Source organism: Lepidochelys kempii, chromosome 6 (assembly GCF_965140285.1).
Source record: "Lepidochelys kempii isolate rLepKem1 chromosome 6, rLepKem1.hap1, whole genome shotgun sequence".
Lineage (NCBI taxonomy): Eukaryota > Metazoa > Chordata > Testudines > Cheloniidae > Lepidochelys > Lepidochelys kempii.
In genome coordinates, this window is record NC_136385.1 from 29,517,156 (window position 1) to 29,542,842 (window position 25,687).

Here is a 25,687-nt window from a genome sequence, read left to right on the forward strand (position 1 = left end):
TTACATAGAGTCTGTCCAGTTTGGCCAATGTACATGGCAGAGGGGCATTGCTGGCACATGATGGCATATATCACATTGGTAGGTGTGCAGGTGAAGGAGCCTCTGATAGTGTGGCTGATGTGATTAGGCCCTATGATGGTGTCCCCTGAATAGATATGTGGACACAGTTGGCAACAGGCTTTGTTGCAAGAATAGGTTCCTGGGTTAGTGTTTTTGTTGTGTGGTGTGTGGTTGCGAGTGAGTATTTGCTTCAGGTTGGGGGGCTGTCTGTAAGCAAGGACTGGCCTGTCTCCCAAGATCTGTGAGAGTGATGGGTCGTCCTTCAGGATAGGTTGTAGATCCTTGATGATGCGCTGGAGAGGTTTTAGTTGGGGGCTGAAGGTGATGGCTAGTGGCGTTCTGTTTTTTTCTTTGTAGGGCCTGTCCTGTAGTAGGTAACTTCTGGGTACTCTTCTGGCTCTGTCAGTCTGTTTCTTCACTTCAGCAGGTGGGTATTATAGTTGTAAGAACGCTTGATAGAGATCTTGTAGGTGTTTGTCTCTGTCTGAGGGGTTGGAGCAAATGCGGTTGTATTGTAGAGCTTGGCTGTAGACAATGGATCGTGTGGTGTGTTCTGGATAAAAGCTGGAGGCATGTAGGTAAGCATAGCGGTCAGTAGGTTTCCGGTATAGGGTGGTGTTTATTATTTCATGTTCTCTGTGTATATAAAATCTCCCCACTGTATTTTCCACTGCATGCATCCGATGAAGAGAGCTGTAGCTCACGAAAGCTTATGCTCAAATAAATTTGTCAGTCTCTAAGGTGCCACAAGTACTCCTTTTCTTTTTGCGGATACAGACTAACACGGCTGCTACTCTGAAACCTGGAATAATAGGGAATTTTTAAATAGAGCTGTTTAAAGATTAGAAAGTGATTTGCAGCTCTTTTGGCAAAGGCAAAAAGCATTTTTGTTCTGTTCTTTAATAGCTGTCCAATATTTCTATTTGCTGCAGAATTCTTTTCAACAGTTTTTTTTTAAAAAAAAGAAAGAAATATTTGACTCCCCTTTAAATATCATAAATAAGAGTCCTAAAGATTTATTTATTTATTTATTTATTTATTTTTGAAAAATCTCACTATGTGACGATGCTGACCCATCAAAACTCTGGCAGGTGGGGGGCACAACCACCCAGAAAAACAGACGAAACCCTACACATTTAGCAGGACAACCAACTGATTTTTTTTGGTTACAAAAATCATGTTTTTTAAAGTTTGACAACTTTTAAAGACGTTTCAAGGTTTAATTTAAAAAAAAATCTGTTTTAAAAAGACCTAATTTTGATTGACATTTTTCATTTGAAGTATTTGATCAACTCCAGTTGTATACCTTCTTGCACCTTCTTTCTGGGAGTTTCTGTGGCTACAATCCCTCTTTTGCCTCTAAGCATGTTCCAGACACTAACTTAGAGCCCATCCTGAAAAGACTTATGCACGTGCTTAACTATAAGCAAACAAAATAGTCCCATTCAAGTCAATGTGCCATTCACATTGCTAGAATTAAGCAGATTTGTGTAGGATCAGGGCTGTAGTTGCTTATTGTACAATTGCTTACATCAATCTATTTACCTCTGAACTGGGCCCAAGCATATGGAAATCCTTCTGTTATGAGTTATAGATATTTGTCTTACCTCTATGGCTTTAAGTGAGCTTATGCCTCAGCTTCTGCTCACCAATCTCCGATCACCCTCTGCTGGTAGAGAGTTTGTGCCTCACTCTCTAGGAATGGCAGGCCCATTCTTGGTGGTTGGGAGTGTGGCCTTTCAGCCCAGCATTAGAGTCCACCCTGTCTGGGATAGCAAAAGGTCAAAGTAAGCAGAAAAACACAGTCATTTGCTCAGCGTTCACCTTGGTCTTGCTCCTTGATGCAGGGAGCCTTCCTTCCACCCTCTCTAGAAGCCCTGCAGGTGCAAGCACCAGGCGTCAAACCCACGGTGCTGCTTTCATAGCAAACTTCTTCCTTTTGGTTTTTCTCCAGGTCGCAATCTTTACCGCTTCAATGAAGTGTTTTATTCCACTGAATCTCTTACCCCTCCCCACAGTTCTTTTCCCTCTTGCATCTTCAGGCCTTGAACAACCTGCACCTCTCCAGGGTTTCTGCCTATTCAGGCCTCCTTTTTCCTCGCCCCCCCGCCCTTTTTACTAGAACACCCCACTCCTTGCCTCATCCCTGGACTCTTCAGGACAGGGGCAGATGTAGCCTCTTGATTCGATGGGGGCACTATGCTAAGATAATGGGGGTTGAGGGGGGGCGGTAAGGGAATGGGGAGTCCGAAAGGGCCCAGGACTGTGGGGTCTCTACTCTCCCCATGGGAATGGGGGCTCTGCCTTGCATGTGGTCAAGGGCTACTCCCAGTCCCACTTCTCTCTGAGCTCTGGCCCCGCTGTTGGTGAGAGCAGTATCCCCAACCCGGCTCCTACCGCTGCACTCTTGGCCTGGCAGGTCGCCTTGGGCCTGGCGCATTGATGCCAGCAGCAGCAATAATAGGATCTGAGCCCAGCTAGAGTGGGCAAGTCACTCCCTGCACTATCATAGATTCTTAGATATTTAGGTCAGAAGGGACCATTATGATCATCTAGTCTGACCTGCACAACGCAGGCCACAGAATTTCACCCACCACTCCTGCGAAATACCTCTCACCTATGTCTGAGCTATTGAAGTCCTCAAATCGTGGTTTAAAGACTTCAAGGAGCAGAGAATCCTCCAGCAAGTGACCCATGCCCCATGCTACAGAGGAAGGCGAAAAACCTCCAGGGCCTCTTCCAATCTGCCCTGGAGGAAAATTCCTTCCCAACCCCAAATATGGCAGTCAGCTAAACCCTGAGCATATGGGCAAGATTCACCAGCCAGATACTACAGAAAATTCTTTCCTGGGTAACTCAGATCCCACCCCATCTAAGATCCCATCACAGGCCATTGGGCCTATTTACCATGAATATTTAACTACCAAAACCATGTTATCCCATCATACCATCTCCTCCATAAACTTATCGAGTTTAATCTTAAAGCCAAATAGATCTTTTGCCCCCACTGCTTCCCTTGGAAGGCTATTCCAAAACTTCACTCCTCTGATGGTTAGAAACCTTCGTCTAATTTCAAGTCTAAACTTCCGGGTGGCCAGTTTATATCCATTCGTTCTTGTGTCCACATTGGTACTGAGCTTAAATAATTCCTCTCCCTCTCTGGTATTTATCCCTCTGATATATTTATAGAGAGTAATCATCTCCCCTCAACCTTCTTTTAGTTAGGCTAAACAAGCCAAGCTCCTCGAGTCTCCTTTCATAAGACAAGTTTTCCATTCCTCGGATCATCCTAATAGCCTTCTCTGTACCTGTTCCAGTTTGAATTCATCCTTCTTAAACATGGGAGACCAGAACTGCACACAGTATTCCAGGTGAGGTCTCACCAGTGCCTTGTATAACGGTACTAAAACCTCCTTATCCCTACTGGAAATACCTCTCCTGATGCATCCTAAGACCGCATTAGCTTTTTTCACGGCCACATCACATTGGCGGCTCATAGTCATCCTATGATCAACCAATACTCCAAGGTCCTTCTCCTCCTCCGTTACTTCTAATTGATGCGTCCCCAGCTTATAACTAAAATTCTTGTTATTAATCCCTAAATGCATGACCTTACACTTCTCACTATTAAATTTCATACTATTGCTATTACTCCAGTTTACAAGGTCATCCAGATCCTCCTGCAGGATATCCCTGTCCTTCTCTAAATTAGCAATACCTCCCAGCTTTGTATCATCCGCACACTTTATTAGCACACTCCCACTTTTTGTGTCGAGGTCAGTAATAAAAAGATTAAATAAGATTGGTCCCAAAACCGATCCTTGAGGAACTCCACTGGTAACCTCCCGCCAGCTTGACAGTTCACTGATGGTGGGCGCCAAACAGAAGTGGCAATGTGACCCCGTGTGCTGGCCAAATTTGAGTGAGGGGGTTTGCAACCTGGTGCCTGGGTTGCAGCGCACCATTAGAGTGGCAGGACAGAGTATCTCTGCAGATTCCTGGAAGGCAGTTTCCTGTGCCTTCTCTGTCTGCGAATGCCGAACAGAGCCAGGGGGTGCCAAAATCAATCCATCTCACAGTATTCCTGACACCAGCTAGAGTTGTTCGTAAATTTTCATAAGCATTTCAGTTCTTTCCCACCACCAATCATGACACCAATGCCTTGTTTAAATATTTTAAACCAATGGGGCAGGAGCAAGACTGAGGCATGATCTACACAACAAAGTCAGGTCAACGTAAATTGCCTTGTGTCGACCTAATTGTGCATGTGTCTACACTTAAATTTGTCTCCCACTGATGTAAGTGACACATGACAGCGACGCAGCAACACTACCTCCCCGAGCGGCACTAAGCCATAGTTGGTGTAGTAAGGTTGACGCAGTGCGAGTGTAGACACTGTGTTACATATGTTGAGCGTAACAGGCTTCAAGCAGCTGTCCCACAACGTCCAACACTGGCTGCTGTGGTCACAATTGTGAACTCCACTGCCCAGGGCTCATACTTACCCGAAGCCTCCCCCCACTTTAAATCCCTATAACATTTTAAATGCCTTTTCCTGATTGTCCAGCTTGGCGAGCACATGTGGCAGCTCTCATTTATTGTGTGCCTAACTGACCATGCTGGCTACGCACTCCAGATGCTCTCTGACCTGGAGTACAGAGGAGATATTGGATCTCCTGGGCCTGTGGAGAGACGAGTCTGTGCAAGTACAATACGGAGCAGCTGTAGAAATATGGACATTTACGAGCAGATTGCACTGGGGATGCAGAAGAAGGGTACAACAGGGACCAGCAGTAGGGCTGCTTGAAAGCAAAGGAACTGTGTCTGGCACATCAGAAGGCCAGGCAGCCAGTGCTGAGCCACAGACCTGCTGCTTTTACAAAGAGCGGCAGGCCATACTTGGTGAAGACCCCATTACCACCCTGCATATGGCCGTGGGAACAAGGAGAAGGTGAAGGAGGAAGAGGAGCAGGATGCGGGCCTGCATCTAGTGGGTCCAGCTATGCTGTGAGCCAGGACCTGTTTGAACTCCACCGCAGTCCAGTCAGTCCTGGCAGGCGAGCCCGATGCAGTGGAAGGACTCTTGGGTAAGTGTGTAAATGTATTTCCCATTAGAGTGATGGCACCCCCAACTTAACAGGTCACAGCTTTTGACTTTTCCTTAATTTACTTGTATTAGAGGAGGTGGCGGTACAGCTAAGAGAAGTAGCGCTATCTGCTTTTCATTCCGCTGTAGACTTAGGTAAGGGGGAGCGGGGCGTGCAGAACACTTTGTTTATGTACAATGGAATGTCCCTTGAATCCTCCTGGGAGATCTTAATGGAACTTTCATGGAGGTACTCTGCAATCCTCTCCTGAAGGTTTGTAGGGATGGCTGCCTTATTTCTTCCTCAGTGGTAGGATGCTTTCCCTCTCAAGTCAGTGATAACTTCAGCAGCACCACTGCGGTAAACAGGCTAGCAGCATACAAGCCTGGGCAGCTTTGGGACATCATCAGCAGCTGTGCTCTCTCTGTCTTTATTACCCTGAGGAGTGAGATATCAGCTAAAATCGCCACTGCCTGTGGAAAATGCTGCCGGTATTCAGAACCATTGCACTACATTCATAGTTTCAGGCAACTGAGCAATTCCTTCCTAATTTCCCTCACCCCGGTGGGCCACACTCACCATGGCTGGAGCTGTGAGTGGTGCCATGCACAAGCAGTCGGAAGCAGAAGTGTCAACAAGCACGTCTAGTTTAGAACTTTAGGGGAGCAAGGGAAGGGAGTTCTGAATCTTAACTTTCACTTTCCATTGTGACCATACTGACAATGACACCTGTGTTTATCTGCAGCTTCTGCTGTTGAGGCCTTGAGGGGCTCCCCCTCTACACCTGTGGAATGCCTGAGCCAGATAAGGAGGAGAAAGAAGAGGACTTGGGATGACATGTTCAATGAGATCCTGCACGCCAGCGCTGCATCAGACTGTGAGCAAAGGGCCTGGAGAGTGAACATTGCAGACAGCATGGAAAAGGAAAGAGCAGAGAGGAGAAAGTCCCAGCAGGAAAAGGAGTGGGAGATGCATCAGGACATAATGGGGCTCCTCCAGCAGCAAACACAGATGCTGTAGGCTCTTATGGACCTACAGTCATTGGCTTGCCTCCCTTTGCAGTCCATGGAGAACTTCTTTGCAGCACCTCCCTACACCTTCCATAACATTCCACATGACATCAGAGGCTACTGCACTACCCCTACCAGTCCACTCCAGGGGACATTATGGACAATAACAGCTTCTCATACGTTGACCTGTGAAAACCATGGTTGCTGTATGTGTAGGTAAAATGGACATGAATATTTTTTCCCCTTGTTAGGTTATGTTCCATTAATATATTAAGTTTTTAATATATTTGCTTTTAAATAGCACAGATTTTTTTGAACTGGTTTTGTTAGTGAATAAATTCCATTGTTTGGAAAATAATTCATCTTTATTAGTTCACAACATATGCTGCAAAGTGCCTAGCAATTTTGCAAGCACCCACTTACTTGTTACTGTACAGTGTGACACAACTCATAGGATCAGTGACAAACAGCGTAATAATCATAAATGTGCAGAAAGCACCTCAGAATTAATAGGTGCATTGTCAGTGTTATATTCATAGATTTACACCAAGCACCACACAATTCGTGACAGCCCCCAAAACAGCAGGGCCATGTAAAGCACAGTACACCACAACACATTACTGTGATTCACAGTTAAAGTGCTCTTTCAAAGCCTCCCTGAGCTATGTAGCTCTGCAGTGAGCTTTCCTAATAGCCCTTGTGTCTGGCTGTTCAAAGTCAGCAGACAGCTGCTTCACGTCCACCCTGCATCCCGGTAGAAATCTTTCCCCTTTTGCTTCACAGATATTGTGCAGAACACAGCAAACAGATATAATCATTGGGATGTTTTATAATTGAGATCCAAATCTTGTGAGTAAACAACGCCAGCATCCCTTCAGTCTACCAGAAGCTCATTCAACTGTCATTCAGCACTACTTGCTGACCCGGTAGTTGAATCTTTCCTTGATGCTGCTGATGTGACTGGTGTACAGCTTCGTGAGCCAGGGGAACAAAGGCTAGGTTGGGTCCCCCAGGATCACTGTTGGCATTTCAACATTGACAAGGGTAATCTGCTGGTCAGGAAAGAAAGTCCCTGATTGTAGCTTTCTGAACAGTCCTGTGTTCTTAAAGATGTGAACGTCATGCACCTTCCCTGACCAGCCAACCCTGATGTCAGTGAAGTGTCCCTGGTGATCTGCCAATACTTGCATAACCATAGAAAAGCAGCCCTTTCTGTTGATGTACTTTTTGGCAAGGTAGTCAGGTACCAAAATAGGGATATGCGTGCCATCTGTTGCTCCACCACAGTTTGGGAACCCCACTGTTGCAGACCCATCCACTATGTCGTGCATGTTCCTGAGAGTTACAGTCCTGTGTAGCAGGAGATGATTAATAGCCTGCACATTTGCATGACAACAGCCCCCACAGTGGATTTTCCAACTCCAAAATGATTTCCCGCTAACTGGTAGCTATCTGGCATTCCAAGTTTCTACCATGCAATCACCACTTGCTTCTCCAGTATCAGTGCAGCTCTCATTGTGGTGTCCCCTGCACTGGAGGGCTGGCAAGCGTGGCACACAGATCTAGGAATGTGGCCTTGCACATCTGAGGGTTGTGCAGCCACTGCATGTCATCCCAAGCCTGCATTATGATGCGATCCCACCAGTCAGTGCTCATTTCTCAGGCCCTGAAGAGGTGCTCCGCCATCTGCAGCTGTTTTGTGAACACTACCAACAACCTTGAATTGTTTCTCGCTGTGTCCCACAGCAGTCTGTTCTCCATAGAATTGTCATGTTCCCGGTTTATTTGGTTTTTCTTATGACTCTGCAAACACCAGAGGATTGTGTGTCCTGTGCTTGCAGTGCTCATAGCAGAACTGCAGATCCGTGCAGGCTCCATTCTTCTGTCATAGATAGTGGACAGCAAAGAGGGCAGCATGGGTTCGTGGAATTTTTCTAAAAGATGCAAAAATTATGGAATATAGATGACATTCTGGGATGGAGACAGTTGCATGCTAGGAAGTTGAGCCCTTGCTTCCAGTCACTCCTACGTGACTCATTTCTGCTTTATCATGAATTGCCAAAACTTCCCAAAAGACACTGCTATGGATGGTTGCACACTGGGATATGTACCCATGGTGCACTATACTGTACATCGACCCAAGCTCTCCTGGTGAGTATGCCCAACTCCATCACAAGGAGCCAAGTATGCATGCACACAAGCAATATACCAACTGTGGTGGCTTCGTGCTGGCATAACTTGTGTCAGCCAAAGTTTGTAGTGTGGCATGGCCTGAGTATATGTCATCACTGCAGAGCTAACTCAGGTATTGCCCCAATCCCTCTCTTGTCCACACACAAAAACCTCTCACCTGAGTTTGTAGGGAGGATGCAGGCTAAACCACATAGGTGCTGCTAGTCCTCCAGTGCCTTCCCATAGTTCCCCCTGTGTGCTCAGAAAGACATAGAAGTTCTACCACAGGCCACTGGGAAAGAAACATGGAGTGACCCGTCTTACTGCAGCACAAAGAAACATGGGATGTGCCCCCAGAAGTCCTTGCAGCACACATGGGTGAGGACACAGTAATTCAGGCAGGGCTTTGCAGTGTGGCTACTCACCCCTGGGGCGGGCTAACCTGAGTGCTCAGACCCGCTGCCGATCATCTGAGTTAACTCCACAGTGAAGGTTTACCTGACTTGGATTATAGACTAGGATGTTATATGACAAGCACAGGACAGAGGTAAACCTTTTCCTGAGGTTGCCACCGTACTTGAAATTCATAGGAAAGTCCCTACATTTACAGAACTGATTGAGGCCCTTTGTGCTATGAAGCAGATTATTTTAAGTTGTGGGCTGAAATCCTAGCTCCACTGAAGTCCGTGGCAAGATTCCCATCCAGATTCTTGATTTTCTACCAGCCCAGCTCAATAGGGACAAAAATTGTTGTTCCCATCTAATAGATGTTTGGTGGCTTCTCAATGAGATGCAGTTCCCTCCACAAAAGCCCATGACCACGCTTTGCATTAATTGGCAGACTCAGCATAGACGTCCAGAACTCCATGGGTTATAGAGACTGAACTGTCCCTGTTACCACAAGAGGAAGATTCCCCTGCCACCTGATCAGGGTTGTGGTATGGCGGCAGGGTGTGGGGGAAGCTCACCCTGTAGATACAGATAGGACTTCATTACAAGGTTGTCAGGCTGACACCTTTTACTAGCACTAAATCCATGCATGGTTTATTTTTAAAACTGAACTGTATGCTCACGTGAAAAGTACTTACAAATGTGTTCATTAAGGGTATGTCTACACTGAATTAAAAGACCTGTGGCTGGCTCTGGTCCAATGACTCGGGCTCGAAGGTCTCAGGCTGTAGGGCTAAAAATGGCTGTGTAGACATTCAGACTCTGACCAAAATACAGACTCTTTGGCCTGTGTTCCTGCAATGAGATGCATGCAGGCACACCCCTACACCTGTGCAGAACCCCATTAATGACAATGAGGCTGCGTGGGCATCAGGTTATGCTTGCCTGCTTCTATTGCAGGATCAGGGTAATTGGACAAGCCAAGATGCTTATAGCACCCCAAGTATCTTGGTTCCATCAGCTCCAGCAGGAGAGAAGATGTTTTGCCAGAAATGTTGGTTACCGCTGTACCTTAGCTCCTGAATACATAATGCTGCGTTTGAATGTACTGCAGCCTCACAAAATTCTGCTCACTCGATTTTTTTTATGGGTAAGTAAAATATAATTAATATTTCCTCCAGCATCGTCTGTCATTCTGCTGAAAGGGAGTCGTTTGGTGCCTGGGCTAGTAAATTTTGCTGATGGTTTTGCAAAGCTGATTTACTATTAAAACAAGAAGGATTTGCTCCCTCTCTCGTAAATCTTTACTTGCCTTGACTTGTTGAATATTGTTTTCTTTAGCATAGCATCTCCCATTCAGACCTGCAATAACATCTGTTCTATAATTTTTTGTTTCTGTAACAATGCACTCTGCTAGCCTGGGGCCAGGGATTCGCCATCTCATCGAGAAGCTGAGCCTTACTACTGTCAGTACGAATCACTGCCACCATTCTGTTACACTCACTGACCATTGTGTCTTGTTCTTTAAGTTTGAGAATGGCAAGCAAGGGAGGTGGAATGGTTTCAGCTAATTGGCTTGTTTAGGTCCCTCTTAAACATGGAAATCAGAGAACATGAATGTTTACAAGATGAAACTCTGGGAGAGCCATGAATTTCTGAAACTGTGGATGTGATTTTACCTTGTTGTGAAGCTGTGGGAGCTCCGTTAATAGCTGTGACAAATCCTGTGACTAAAAAGCATATAACTACTTTAGCTTTAGTTTATTCTGCTGCAGCCATCCACTTGTGCCTTTGAAAATCTTCCCCCCCTATTCTATTAAGCTCAGATCTGCAAATGTGCCCAAGCACCTAACCCCGGGGCTGGTCTACTTACTAGCTGTATGTAAACCAAAGTTACACTACTTCAGTTACGCGGTGTCTACGGGAGATGCTCTCCTGACGACTTACCTAACTCTTCTTGGGGAGCTGGAGTACCTGAGTCGATGGGAGAGCGCTCTGCAATCAACCTAGCGGGTCTTCATCAGACAGACCCGCTAAATCGACACCACTGCATCGATTGCAGCAGTGCCGATCGAGCTGTGAGTACAGACATGCCCCCAGACTTAGGCACCTAAGTCCCAGTTTTAGGCTCCACTGTGATCCACAGAACTCCTCTTCAGCTGCTGCCAAACCCTATCGGTGCCTAAACTCACTCGGCGCCTAAAAGTTTTTGCAGTAAATGTTCCGTGGGCTCCTAAGTTTCAGTTTCCTGGCATGCACACCGCTGCCTGATGGTATGTGTTGGGGCCTCTCTCTCCCAACTAAGCCCCAGAGCAGTCTATGAACCAGGGGAAGACAGGTGTTTGCCTGATCCAGCGGGGCCTGATCCAGTGGGCATGCTCATATGTATTGGGTCCCATTTGAAAGTGGGCTGCTGGAGAAAGAGGAGGTGGAAGTAGTGGTCTTATCACTTTTAGCCCTGTGCTTGGAGCACTCATGTGGAATTTGATACACCCAGGTTCAATTCCCCACTCAGGCAGCAGGCGAGAAAGGATCTGAACAGGAGTGCTCTAACCCTGTGGTTCTCAAGCAAGGATACATGTACCCCTGGGGGTATGCAGAGGCCTTTCAGGGCGTACATCAACTCATCTAGATATTTGCCTCGTTTTACAACAGGCTACATAAAAAGCACTAGCGAAGTCAGTACAAACTAGAATTTCATACAGACAATGACTCGTTTATACTGCTCTATTTACCATACACTGATATGTAAGTACAGTATTTATATTCCAATTGATTGATTTATTATTATGTGGTAGAAATTATGTGGTAGAAATGACAAAGTAAGCAGTTTTTCAGTCACAGTGTGCTGTGTGTGACACTTTTGTATTTTTATGTCTGATTTTGTAAGCAAGTAGTTTTTAAATGAGGTGAAACTTGGGGGTAACACAAGACAAATCAGACTCCTGAAAGGGGTACAGTAGTCAGAAAAGGTTGAGAGCCACTGGTCTAACCACTGAGCTATGGCATATTCTGGTAATCTTGCCTGTTGAAGATTAAAGAAAGCGTGAGAATGACTTTGTAGCCTGGTGGTTTGGGCACTTAGGTTGGAGACCCTGGGTCTAGTCCCCCGGCTCCAATTGCTTTTTCATTATCTGTCCTCAGTGGAACAACTTCAACAGGAAAGACTGAGGGAGCCCCCCCCCCCGCCAATTAAAATGTCCCACAGCTCAGTGGTTAGCACACTCTCCTGAGAGGTAGGTGACTCCTATTCATATAATTTTTCTCCCTCAGGCAGAGGGGAAGCTTGAACTGGAGTCTCTCTCATCCCAGGTGAATGCTCTAGCCACTTGGCTAAAAGTTATAAGGTGGGTGACATCCCTAGAACTACCTTCTCCTCTTCTGGCCACTTTGGGGAGGGGGGCGTGCCACGGGCGGTGTGAGGCAGGAGCTTCACTCATTCTCACAAGTAAGGACTGAAGTGCCAAAGCCATCTGACTCCAGCAGAGCGTTTCTGGTTTCACAAGCAGAGATAGGCACCTCCCTGCAGCCCAGACTTAGGCTCCTATCTCCAGTGAGAGGAGTGGGGCTTAAAATGTACTCCTCTCCTGGGCTTTTCCTATTAGTTAGCTTAGGCAGCGGGGCCACTGACAGCGCATGGTTATGGGGGCCACTGACACATGATCCCTGCAGGCACAAGGTGCTGGAGGGGTCTTGGGGGAGGCTGCTGTCCTGGTGGGGCAGAACAGAGACCCCTGGCTAGGGCTGCAAGAGGAGGAGGAACACAGCCCCCAGCAGGAGCCATTCAGCAGAGGAGTGACCTCCCCCAATAGTAATGGGCTTGTCCAGGTCATTTGACACCCTACAGAAACTTAAATTAAAATAAAATAGATACAAATCCAGAAAAAAAGGTAAAATATAAAAATAAAATTTTCCATCAACATTAAAAAACTAAAAATTGAATTCTGACATGCCTGCCTATAACATATTTTGTTCATCTTTAGTATTCTGGCCCTCTCAATCACATGCACTGTAATGTAGTCTCGTCCTTTATCTCTTTCCAGCCCTAAACGTGCTGTACAATTGTGTAGTATGGTTGGTTAACAAGGGAGTAGTAATGAGTTACAGTGTGTTTCGCCTCCAGATTGCTGGTGTATATCCAGCTCAGATTGTCAATGGCCAAAGTTTGTTACCATCTGATGGATTCTGAGTAGTCTCTCAGTCCACTTCTTCAGTGGAGACATCACAAAACATCCTGATTACAATTGGTACCGATTGCCTCCCTATTGGCTGTCTCAGCAGAGAAGGCTAAGGACTGGATAAGCTTGGAGACAAAACTAACCCCTCATCTCTGGAAGTGGTCCCTTTGGGTCAGGGTCGAGGCATGTTCATGGAGGTAATATGAAAGAGCTTTCATGCTGTCTGCCTGTTCTGTGGGCAAGGCCTTGACAGCCCAAGTGAGTAAGGAATGAGTATCACAGTCACTGACTGAAGCCAGAGCCAGGATCTGGTCCCTCTCCAAAACTACTACATGGACCATACAGTAGGACATATAGACGGTTCACTTTTGCCTGCAAATACAGTTTTTTAAAAAATTGGATTTTCCCACCTAAATATCTAAAAATCTCCTGACTCTGTCTCCTGGCCTTTCTGGCTACAACTCTCATGTCTTTATTTTTCAGCTGCCACAGTTATATCTCTCCACTCATCTGACCGTGTCTCTCATCCCTTCCATCTGCTTCTCTTATCCCCCTCTAGCCCCAGTTGTCCTCTCCACTCTCCACTGTGTATCTCTTTCACTCTCACAAAGTGCAAAGATCCTGATAACAATACTTTGGAGTAAGGAAAATAGAGGCTCTAAGAATCCCCCCCCCCCAAACATAGAATTACAAACTGCAGACTTTTTGTCCCTCAAATCGTTTCAAATTAGCAACATGAGCAGCAGTAGCTAGTGGAGATGGTTTCAGTAAAGATGGATGTTCCCATCAAGTAAGAGGCAGTGTGAACCTAGATGCTTTAAAAGTGCCTATATTTATGGCTTCTGGAGACTCAGACACAGCAGATTGTCCATAACCACAGTAATCAGCTCAGCTGTGAAAAGTCTCTTGTTATGCAGAGCATAGAATTAGTGGCAGCTGATGGTAGCAACAGATGCAAGTAGGTAGGCAAAGTCAAGAAGAAGAGTGGATATTCGGAATGCAGTTCAGAACCTCAGAAAAGATTACAATTATAGTGGTAAATCAGAGGTGTGGCAAGATGCAACATGAACACACAACCAAATAATGCAGGGCACTGTACAACCTACCATAAGTCCAGCCACCAGTGTGATATCATCTGCTCATGGATAAACTTTCATACACATAGAGTAGAACTGTTGCTATTTAGCAGACTGATGCTTACACTTTTCGGCTATCTGCCTGGTTTTTGGGGAGGTAGGTGGGTATATAGTTAACTACAGTTATTTCATAGAAAGAGAGTGAGCTATGTCCATGCCCTCTGACACTAATTATTAAACTGAACTGTCTTCCTGGTTTCTGAACTGGTGAGTAGAAAATTTGGGCTAGAAATTGGCTGTACAAGTGCTGCAGTGTGCGGTTTCTTTAGTGCTTAATCGAATTATGACATCTGTTGGTCTTTGTCCTTCAAAAGTTCATTCAGTGGGCTAGAAGTAGCAGGAAGGGACAGGTGCTGCTGGTGGGCTTTAGTAGTTATGATAATTTTTCTCAGGTTGGTAACCAACAGCAGCTCATGTCAGCACGAGTAGAAGTAGTGATAGCTTGCCACTCCTACTCAGACTTGGCTGATAAATGCTGAGCGTATGAGAGTGGGTGCTGTAGCACTGTTTGTGGCCAATTTCCCTCTTGTGAGTGCCTCTTCGTTATGTTTGACATTTTTGAGACTGAGCTTTGTTACAGACTACGACAGTGAATTGGGGAGCTGAGACTTCATTGAGATTTGGAAAACACCAACCAGTGGGAAAAAGTGGATTTAGTAGCCAGTTCTTTAGGGACTTTGAGATGGGATGAAATGAGATTAAAGGTTATAACAGAATAGTCAAACAACATTTTTCTCTGTGCCTTTCTTTCCTGTTATACCACTTGAGGGTATGAATATGACTTTTTCCCATTCTGATCATGAGATCAAAGCCCGAACCAGTGTTTGGAAAATTTATTGAACCTGAAATTATCAGTAGTGGGCTCTCAAAGTGATTCTAGCCAAGACAATTAATGAAGTATTGACCTTTAAAATGGCATTTTACTGGATATGATTGTCATCTTACTTTCTTTCTCACTTCAGTTACTACATGATTTTAGCAGCTGATATCTCACAAACTGCTGAAGTTACAGATTAATCCTTATACCATTAGAAAGCTAAGATCTAGTGCTGTCATCAGATGATGTAAAAGCATTGCTTGCTAGTCTTGGTGATATGTAAGATATTGGATGTTAAAACTGTCATTGGTCCTTCACTCTAGCAAGGTTTTTTGACACTTGTCCAAGAATAAGTCTCAGCTTCTAAGTAGCTTAACTAAATGTAATAAAAGGTAATTTCAAAAGTGACCCAAAATGAAGCTTGAGCCTGTTCTCATTGAATTTAGTGGCAAAACTCCCATTGATACCAGTGGGAGCAAGATCAGGCCCCAAATGGTAGTTTGCTGATGCTAGGCCTTGCCATGTGTATTAGGTACTTCCCTGTCTGAAAGGATCTTGAAATGTGGCCAACTGGCAAATCCCACTGTTATGTAGTGATATGCTTTCTAACTAGTGCCAATATTTTTTTATTGCAGTCAGCTCACTTTGTTTTTGGTGCTACTGTTTTCCTGGAAAAATTCATCAATATTTGAAAAAAAAAAACCCAACGGTAATGTGAATAGACTATATGGGTACAGTAGTGATATGCTGATATTTTTATATACTGTATTAGTCAAATTAAGGGATCCAATTCTGATATCTTTATTCATGTGGAGTAGCACCTTATTTTGCAAATTGATTTCAGTGGGGTTTAGCACTGATTGATTTCAGTGGGACTCGTTGCTCCCAATAGGAGTTTTGCCATTGACTTTGATGTCAGTGGGTATTAGGTGCCCAAGTGTCTTTGTAAATCCCACCCTGAGGTGCTGATCCTGCAAGGTATTGAGCACCCTCATTTCCCTGTGAAGAGAGTGGGAAAGGAGGACACTCAACACCTTCCAAGATTGGACTAAATGTTGCCTTTTATTGTTACTTTAAAGTGTCAGAAACCAGTTAAAAATCCTTTGTTCCTTTTTTGTTACTTAAGATAGAACTTAATGTGATTAAGGGTAGAGGAATCTGGCCCATTAGATGCAAATACTAGTGACTTTAACAGATCTGATTATGTCTAAATCTTAACCTGCTTAGGGATGGAGTTGCTACTTAAAATCAATTTATTCTGTGTATAAAGTTAGTCAATTTCAGGAAGCCTATTTATGGAGAGACAGTTTCCCAAACCAAGAGTTGAGTCATTCTGACCACAATTTAAAGCCTGTCATGCATCAAGGAGTGAAAGGAAGAAGAGTTTGGTTTATAATATGATTTCTAGTCAATAATCTTCACTCTAGGAAGGCAACAATCCTGCCTTGCAAATGCTATGGCTGCTGACTTTAAGGGGTTCTAAGGATCAGCCCTTGAAACCCAGGTATACGTAGGGCTCAGCCCTTCTCTCATTTATCCTTTCTATGGTCCCCATTACTGTATTCTCTCAGCATCACACACACACTTTATTATAGTTATCTACGACACTCCTGTGAGGTAGGGCAGTGCTATTATCCCCATTTTACAGCTGGGAGCTGAGGTACAAAGACACTAAGCAATTAGTCTATGTCATAAATATAAAGGGAAGGCTAACCACCTTTAAATCCCTCCTGGCCAGAGGAAAAACCCTTTCACCTGTAAAGGGTTAAGAAGCTAAAGATAACCTCTCTGGCACCTGACCAAAATGACCAATGAGGAGACAAGATACTTTCAAAGCTGGGGGGGGAAACAAAGGGTTCTCTCTGTCTGTGTGTTGCCTTTGCTGGGATCAGAGCAGGAATGCAGGTCAGAACTCCTGTAATGGGTTAATAAGCAATCTAGTTAGATATGCATTAGGTGCTGAATGGAATGTATATTCTGGTTTTTGTGTCTTTTTGTAACTTAAGGTTTAGCCTAGAGGGATTCTCTATGTTTTGAATCTGATTACCCTGTAAGGTATTTACCATCCTGATTTTACAGAGGTGATCCTTTTATTTTTTCTTTAATTAAAATTCTTCTTTTAAGAACCTGATTGCTTTTTCATTGTTCTTAAGATCCAAGGGTTTGGGTCTGTGTTCACCTATGCAAACTGGTGAGGATTTTTATCAAGCCTTCCCCAGGAAAGGGGGTGTAGGGCTTGGGGGGATTTTGGGGGAAAGACGTTTCCAAGTGGGCTCTTTCCCGGTTATATTTGTTAGATGCTTGGTGATGGCAGCAATAAAGTCCAAGGACAAAAGGTAAAATAATTTGTACCTGGGGGAAGTTTTAACCTAAGCTGGTAAAAATAAGCTTAAGGGGTTTTTCATGCAGGTCCCCACATCTGTACTCTAGAGTTCAGAGTGGGGAAGGAACCTTGACAGTCCAGCATCACATAGGAAGTCTTTAGGAGAGGGCAGACCTGAACCCAGGACTCTTTTAGAGTGCTAGGCTAGCACGCCAGCCACTGGACTATCCTTCTTTAAATAAGAAAATGGCAAAACTCTCACTGACTTCAGGATTGGGCCATAGAGTTCTTTCCTTGTTCTGTCGATAAACAATTTGAATGTTGGCCATGCTGCCCCCACCATGAGCACAATGATGAATATTTGATGAGTTAAAGTGTTTAGACAGTAAACAGCTTGCTGGGAGCCCGGTTCAGTAAACTGCTTACCATTTCCTGCAAGGGGCTGGGTGCCCTACATTCTTATTGGCGATGCTGGGGTGCTCAGCACCTTACATGCTCAGCCCTTGCCTATGCAATTGAAACTGTAAAATCTTTTTTTACAAAAACACTATCAAGATTCCAGCAAAATAGAGTATAGCACATATAAATATTACAAACAGCCCAATACCACTTCTGTCAAGTATAAAATATACCATGAATGCAAAAGAGCCCTGCTATGACATGGACTTTATATTTCATAAGATGTCTCTATGGTATGCCGTGTATATGGCTCTGATCCTCCCCATTGATGCCAATAAGAGTTTTGCCATTGACTGTGATTTCAATGGGAGTTAGACACCTAATTTCTTTTCTGAATCCCACCCTGAGGTGCTGAGCATCCTCACTTCCCTTTGAAGAGAGTGGGAAAGGAGGACACTCAGCGCCTTCCAAGATTGGACCAAATGTTGCCTTTTATTATTATTTATTATTTATTATTATTTCAAAGTGTCAGAAACCAAATAAAAAATCCTCTGCTTTGTGCTATCCTCAAACAAACAAAAACCTGAACCAGAAGCTAGATTAATTTCAACCTTTTTTTAAGAAATATGTTATATAAAGACATTGCCTCCTGGACTAAAACCCTGTATCGTGTATATTGTGTTTCAGCAAGTAATGAACTGTTTTGCTGAAGTATAATTAGGGATTTATAATGGAAACGCTGGTACAACCTTAACTATCCCATTGCAAATGTGACACTATTAATTAAGGGATCTCTGGGGTGCAGTACGCTCCTTAGTGAATTAGCCTGGTGGAAATTTATTGGCAATTTGCAAATTGGTTTCCAGTTTTGTTTTTAGCTTTTCCCTCTTATTACTGTACAAAGGAATTTTGATTCAGATAATTTGAGATTCTGTTTTACTTTACATTTCTCTTTCATCTCTGCTAAAGAGCACTCTCCCTCCCCTTTTTTTCTTCCATGCCTTAGGTGAGGGCTGTGGCATCTGATGATTCAGCTGGGGAAATCCTGGAGATGTGGTATAATGACTGTATCCTTGGTAAGTCTATTTAGTGCCTGTTTAGTATTGTAGGAGATTATTGCCCTGACCTCAACAACAGGCCAAATTCTGATCTCAACTCCACGTATAAATCTGGTATAACTCCTTTGAATTAAGAAGAGTTACTCCCCATTTACACTAGTGTAATTGAGATCAGATTCTTGCCCAGTAGCATTGTGTAACTGGTACCTAGCATTTATTCTATTAGCAGACCTAGAGTAAGATATAAATAGCTTATTAATGCATTGTGTGTGTGTGTGTGTGGGGGGGGGGGGTTAGATTGCCTCCTCCCATAGAAAACCCTCTGGAGGGGGATGAAGTTGGGGAATGAAAGACCACAACATTCTTTTTGTGGAGTTTCCTCTGAAGCAGCTTGTGAGGTGGTGTCCGACCTCTCCCTTGTGGCCTCAGAATATGTGCTGATACTGTGAGGTCCCCGTGGATCTGATGGAAATCACTGAAGGCCGAGGTTTATTTGTACACTGTCACTGTGCGTTCCCACTGGCTTTTGAGTCCCCAGCCCTCCCTCAGCACCCTGTCAGCAGTGCACAGCTGCCTGCCTGCCTGCCTGCCATTTTCAGTCCTTTCACAGGGGTTTTCATAATGTGGAGAACGCAATTTACTTTTAAGTAGATTCCCCATTAGGCTGGTGAGTGAATGCTGTCTGCAGCCCACACTATTCCCATGCATGGATTTCCTCACCCTATAGAAAGGTGGGGGTCATGCAGGAAGAGTGGCAGCCCATCTCTGCTCAGAAAGGGAGCCATCCACTTTAAGGGAGGATTCTCTCTGCTCAGCAATCTTAACAGGAAAATCTGTCCCTGTGTTATTCTGATACACAATTAGTACTTTAAGGATGGCTTTATCGTGATTTGAGCCAGTTTTTTCCAGACCTCCTGTATCACCAAGAATTTTGTTTCCTTTTTCAGCATGATATAGGATTTTAATCATCCTACTGAAAATATTTTGTACCCCTTATGGCTTGCCTAGGCATAGAGTTATTCTTGAAAAACTACATGTGGATACTCTTATCCAGAGTAAGAGTCCCTTCTTCCAAAATATCTTAATCCACTTTGGAAGTGGATTAAGCTAAACCAGAAAAGGCACTCCTATTCCAGAATAAGAGTGTTCACATGGAGTTATTCTGGAATAGTTACTCCATTTTAAATTCACACCCTACCTTATTCTGGAATAAATTTAATGTGTAGACAAGCCCTTAGATGCTTATAAACCTCTGGAATGCCTTAAACCAGGGGTTCTCAACCTTTTTCTTTTTGAGGCTCCCCCAACGTGCTATAAAAACTCCACGGCCCACCTGTGCCACAGTTGTTTTTTTATAAAAGCCAGGGCTGCTGTTAGGGGGTAGCAAGCATGGCAATTGCCCGGGGCCCCACGCCACAGGGGGCACCACAAAGCTAAGTTGCTCAGGCTTCAGCTTCAGCCCCTGATGGTGGGGTTCGGGGGCCTCAGTTGCAGCCCCATGAGGCGAGGCTTTGGCTTTCTGCCCTTGGCCCTATCAAGTCTGATGTCAGCCATGGTTGGTGGACCCCCTGAAACCTGGTCACGGCCCCCCCCAGGGGGCCTCGGACGTCTGGTTGAGAACCACTGACTTAAACTATGACTGTACTGATGAGTGTAGAAAAAATTCCTCCTGCATTGTTGAGGTTAGATATTTCAAAAGAGCTTGGCTTGTATTCTGGCACCTAAATGAAGAGCCTAAATTTTTCAACGCCTGCAATCACCACTGTTTTCAGTGAGAGTTGTTGGGTGCTGAGCACTTTCTGAATACCTGATCATTTCATTTAAGTGCCTACTTAGGGAGTGAACTCTTTTGAAAAATCTGGCCATTATAATGACTGGCCTCTTAGTAGTGGGACCATTAAAATGCATCACTTCACAACCATCATACCTCCCCAGGCAGTTTTACAGCCCCCTCAGCCCCGAAGACAGGCACAGATGCTCATTAGCCATGGAAGCTATTTTTGTTTAAATTTTAGCAAGTTACCCCAGCCAGGCACTCACTTAGGAATGGCATATCCTCTTCGCTATGGGCACACTGTGATAGGGTTGGTTGCTACGTGGATAAATTTGACTAGCAACTCTTAAACTCAACTAATGTTCTTTGGAAGCATGAAGGGCCATTGGCTACCTACACTCTTGCCCCTCTGTTGGGAGGTCATTGTGCTCACTCATTTCAATAGGAAGTAAGAATCAAGGACCCATAGTCATGCACCCATAGTCATGTGTGCTGGCAATAGAGTCTTCAGAAAGATATTTACGTAAGAATCAGGCAACTAGTCCAGAGTGTAATGGTGATCATTGCAACCCTCTCCCAGGGAAAGAATAGGTGCTTTCAACTTGTTGATTTTACATAGGAAGCCCCTCCTTGTGTAGGATTTAAAGAAGGAGTGAACAGGTTCTGGGCTCCTGTCAATAGTGAGTCCCTGCAAAGAATAAGATAGCAGGTGGTCACAGTTGTGAACAGCAGTATGAAAATACCTGTTAGCAGAACGTAGGTAGGCAAGTAAGAAACAGGCAGGTTCCCTTAAAAGGTAGTCTTCTATGGGGGTGGTGTTAGTTTGCTCCGGAAAGCCCTTCCCACAGCTTACTTTGCCTGCTCAGAGGATGCTCAAAGATTTGAGCGTAAGCCAGTTGGTGGAGAGGCCTCACTAATGCTAAATATCTCCATGAATGCTTTGGCAATACCTCTGAGTATATGCTGAATACAGAATTACAGTATTTCAGCTTCTGTACATGGACTAATGAGCATGTGACCTGTTTTTATCCCTTGTATGTTGTTGTCGATCGTAGGCCATATTCTAGTTTCCGTGAAAGAAACTTTTAGCTGCTTGTGTCAACCTTGAACTTCATGAGCTGCACTGCAGAAGTTTTGCATATTAGGAGTGAAATTCAGTTGAATTTCCATGAATTTCCTCCATGCCACTTAAGCCCAGTAATTGCCCTGAGTGACATGAGGTGAGGGAAAAGTGATTAGCTGGCACAGGGGCCTTGACCTCTGCATCACCTTTAGACAGGCTAGTGTGGAGTGTAGCATTGAGGATGAGCAAGGGGTAAGGCTACTGGATCTGCAGTTATGTGGATCTAGCTGTCTTAATATTTCTCATAAATGTCCCAGGCTGGGGGATGTGGTAATTTTGCTTCCCAGCCGTTTTGCACTATATTTACATAAGGCCCAGCTAGATGAGCCCATCCTAGAGCCCTTAGATGTTAGAGGTAATATTTGCAGATTATATTGTGACCTCTGGTACCAAATGGCACTGTGGCAAGAATTTTGTCCATTGTGGAGGAGCATGTGTTTTAAACAGAAGCAGGAGGTTTCATTTCCTCTCACACACTTATTTTTCTTACATGAGAATCCTGGAAAAATGCAACTGTGCACTTTGCGCCATCCTCGTGAGAGCAGAGGTGCTTGGGTGGAGACAGCTCTTCCACGTGGCTGTGAAAACAAGGGCCCCGATTCCGCTCTCAGTTATACTGGTGTAACTCTGGAGTAACCATTGTTCCTGAGATTGAAGTTCTCCATTGGAGTTCCTCTAGATTTACACAAGTTGTAGCTGCAATTAGAATCTGTCTTGGAGCTTATCTCACCAGACTTCTGTGCCTCCAGTAAATTGACTGCCAATTAACTTGAGGAAGTTAACATGTTTGGAAAGGTTGGTATGGACCCTCCACATGTTTGATCCAAGCTGTTTGTTTTTTACCTTAAACTGATCCCTTGGGTAACCTGGTAACCTTTGTACCTTTGATCAAACATGGGCGGGGGAGAGCACCCACATTGGTCTTTACAAATGTGTTAACTACCTCGAGTTATTAGGCAATCAATTAAAGAGAGGTGCAACAGTCTACTGAAGATGTGCCCTCGCTGTGTTTACTCTGTTGCTTCCGTAGCTGAGACCCTGTTACTGCTCCCCTTGTTTCCTCTCCTGCTGATTCCACTGCACACCCTTTATCAGGTTTCAGAGTGACAGCCGTGTTAGTCTGTATTCGCAAAAAGAAAAGGAGTACTCGTGGCACCTGAGAGACTAACCAATTTATTTGAGCATAAGCTTTCGTGAGCTACAGCATCCGACGAAGTGAGCTGTAGCTCACGAAAGCTTATGCTCAAATAAATTGGTTAGTCTCTAAGCCCTGGTCTACACTAGGACTTTAGGTCGAATTTAGCAGCATTAAATCGATGTAAACCTGCACCCGTCCACACGATGAAGCCCTTTATTTTGACTTAAAGGGCTCTTAAAATCGATTTCCTTACTCCACCCCTGACAAGTGGATTAGCGCTTAAATCGACGTTGCCGGCTCGAATTTGGGGTACTGTGGACACAATTCGACGGTATTGGCCTCTGGGAGCTCTGCCAGAGTGCTCCATTGTGACCGCTCTGGACAGCACTCTCAACTCAGATGCACTGGCCAGGTAGACAGGAAAAGAACCGCGAACTTTTGAATCTCATTTCCTGTTTGGCCAGCGTGGCAAGCTGCAGGTGACCATGCAGAGCTCATCAGCAGAGGTGACCATGATGGAGTCCCAGAATCGCAAAAGAGCTCCAGCATGGACCGAATGGGAGGTACAGGATCTGATCGCTGTATGGGGAGAGAAATCCGTACTATCAGAACTCCGTTCCAGTTTTCGAAATGCCAAAACCTTTGTCAAAATCTCCCAGGGCATGAAGGACAGAGGCCATAACAGGGACCTGAAGCAGTGCCGCGTGAAACTGAAGGAGCTGAGGCAAGCCTACCAGAAAACCAGAGAGGCGAACAGCCGCTCTGGGTCAGAGCCCCAAACATGCTGCTTCTATGATGAGCTGCATGCCATTTTAGGGGGTTCAGCCACCACTACCCCAGCCGTGATGTTTGACTCCTTCAATGGAGATGGAGGCAATACAGAAGCAGGTTTTGGGGACGAAGAAGAAGAAGATGATGATGATGATGAGGTTGTAGATAGCTCACAGCAAGCAAGCGGAGAAACCAGTTTTCCCGACAGCCAGGAACTGTTTCTCACCCTGGACCTGGAGCCAGTACCCCCCGAACCCACCCAAGGCTGCCTCCTGGACCCAGCAGGCGGAGAAGGGACCTCCGGTGAGTGTACCTTTTAAAATACTATACATGGTTTAAAAGCAAGCATGTGAAAGGATTACTTTTCCCTGGCATTCGCAGCTCTCCTGGATGTACTCCCAAAGCCTTTGCAAAAGGTTTCTGGGGAGGGCAGCCTTATTGCGTCCTTCATGGTAGGACACTTTACCACTCCAGGCCAGTAACACGTACTCGGGAATCATTGTACAACAAAGCATTGCAGTGTATGTTTGCTGGCGTTCAAACAACATCCGTTCTTTATCTCTCTGTGTTATCCTTAGGAGAGTGAGATATAATTCATGTTTACCTGGTTGAAATAGAGTGCTTTTCTTCAGGGGACACTCAGAGGAGCCCATTCCTGCTGGGCTGTTTGCCTGTGGTGAAACAGAAATGTTCCCCGCTGTTAGCCACAGGGAGGGGGGAGGGTTGAGGGGGTAACCACGCGGTGGGGGGAGGCAAAATGCGACCTTGTAACGAAAGCACATGTGCTATGTATGTAATGTTAACAGCAAGGTTTACCCTGAAAGAGTGTAGCCGCTGTTTATAAAATGTGTCTTTTTAAATACTGCTGTCCCTTTTGTTTTCTCCACCAGCTGCATGTGTTTCAATGATCACAGGATCTTGTCCTTCCCAGAGGCTAGTGAAGCTTAGAAAGAAAAAAAAAAAACGCACTCGAGATGAAATGTTCTCCGGGCTCATGCTGTCCTCCCACACTGACAGAGCACAGACGAATGCGTGGAGGCAAATAATGTCAGAGTGCAGGAAAGCACAAAATGACCGGGAAGAGAGGTGGCGGGCTGAAGAGAGTAAGTGGCGGGCTGAAGAGAGGGCTGAAGCTCAAATGTGGCAGCAGCGTGATGAGAGGAGGCAGGATTCAATGCTGAGGCTGCTGGAGGACCAAACCAGTATGCTCCAGTGTATGGTTGAGCTGCAGCAAAGGCAGCTGGAGCACAGACTGCCACTACAGCCCCTGTGTAACCAACCGCCCTCCTCCCCAAGTTCCATAGCCTCCACACCCAGACGCCCAAGAACGTGGTGGGGGGGCCACCGGCCAACCAGCCACTCCGCCACAGAGGATTGCCCAAAAAAAAGAAGGCTGTCATTCAATAAATTTTAAAGTTGTAAACTTTTAAAGTGCTGTGTGGCATTTTCCTTCCCTCCTCCACCACCCCTCCTGGGCTACCTTGGTAGTCATCCCCCTATTTGTGTGATGAATGAATAAAGAATGCATGAATGTGAAGCAACAATGACTTTATTGCCTCTGCAAGCGGTGATTGAAGGGAGGAGGGGAGGGTGGTTAGCTTACAGGGAAGTAGAGTGAACCAAGGGGCGGGGGGTTTCATCAAGGAGAAACAAACAGAACTTTCACACCGTAGCCTGGCCAGTCATGAAACTGGTTTTCAAAGCTTCTCTGATGCGTACCGCGCCCTCCTGTGCTCTTCTAACCGCCCTGGTGTCTGGCTGCGCGTAACCAGCAGCCAGGTGATTTGCCTCAACCTCCCACCCCGCCATAAACGTCTCCCCCTTACTCTCACAGATATTGTGGAGCACACAGCAAGCAGTAATAACAGTGGGAATATTGGTTTCGCTGAGGTCTAAGCGAGTCAGTAAACTGCGCCAGCGCGCCTTTAAACGTCCAAATGCGCATTCTACCACCATTCTGCACTTGCTCAGCCTGTAGTTGAACAGCTCCTGACTACTGTCCAGGCTGCCTGTGTACGGCTTCATGAGCCATGGCATTAAGGGGTAGGCTGGGTCCCCAAAGATACATATAGGCATTTCAACATCCCCAACAGCTATTTTCTGGTCTGGGAATAAAGTCCCTTCCTGCAGCTTTTGAAACAGACCAGAGTTCCTGAAGATGCGAGCGTCATGTACCTTTTCCGGCCATCCCATGTTGATGTTGGTGAAACGTCCCTTGTGATCCACCAGAGCTTGCAGCACTATTGAAAAG

At 45.2% G+C, this 25,687-nt stretch overlaps 1 protein-coding gene across 1 annotated transcript; it reads left to right on the forward strand.

Moving 5' to 3' along the window:
* The first annotated feature begins 22,870 nt into the window (after nt 1-22,870).
* On the forward strand, nt 22,871-24,850 carry LOC140913823 (uncharacterized). The gene is made up of 2 exons (XM_073350617.2): nt 22,871-23,739; nt 24,327-24,850. Exons 1-2 carry the CDS (start codon nt 23,151-23,153, stop codon nt 24,848-24,850), a joined length of 1,113 nt encoding a protein of 370 aa, XP_073206718.1. The 5' UTR covers nt 22,871-23,150.
* Nucleotides 24,851-25,687: the final 837 nt, after the last annotated feature.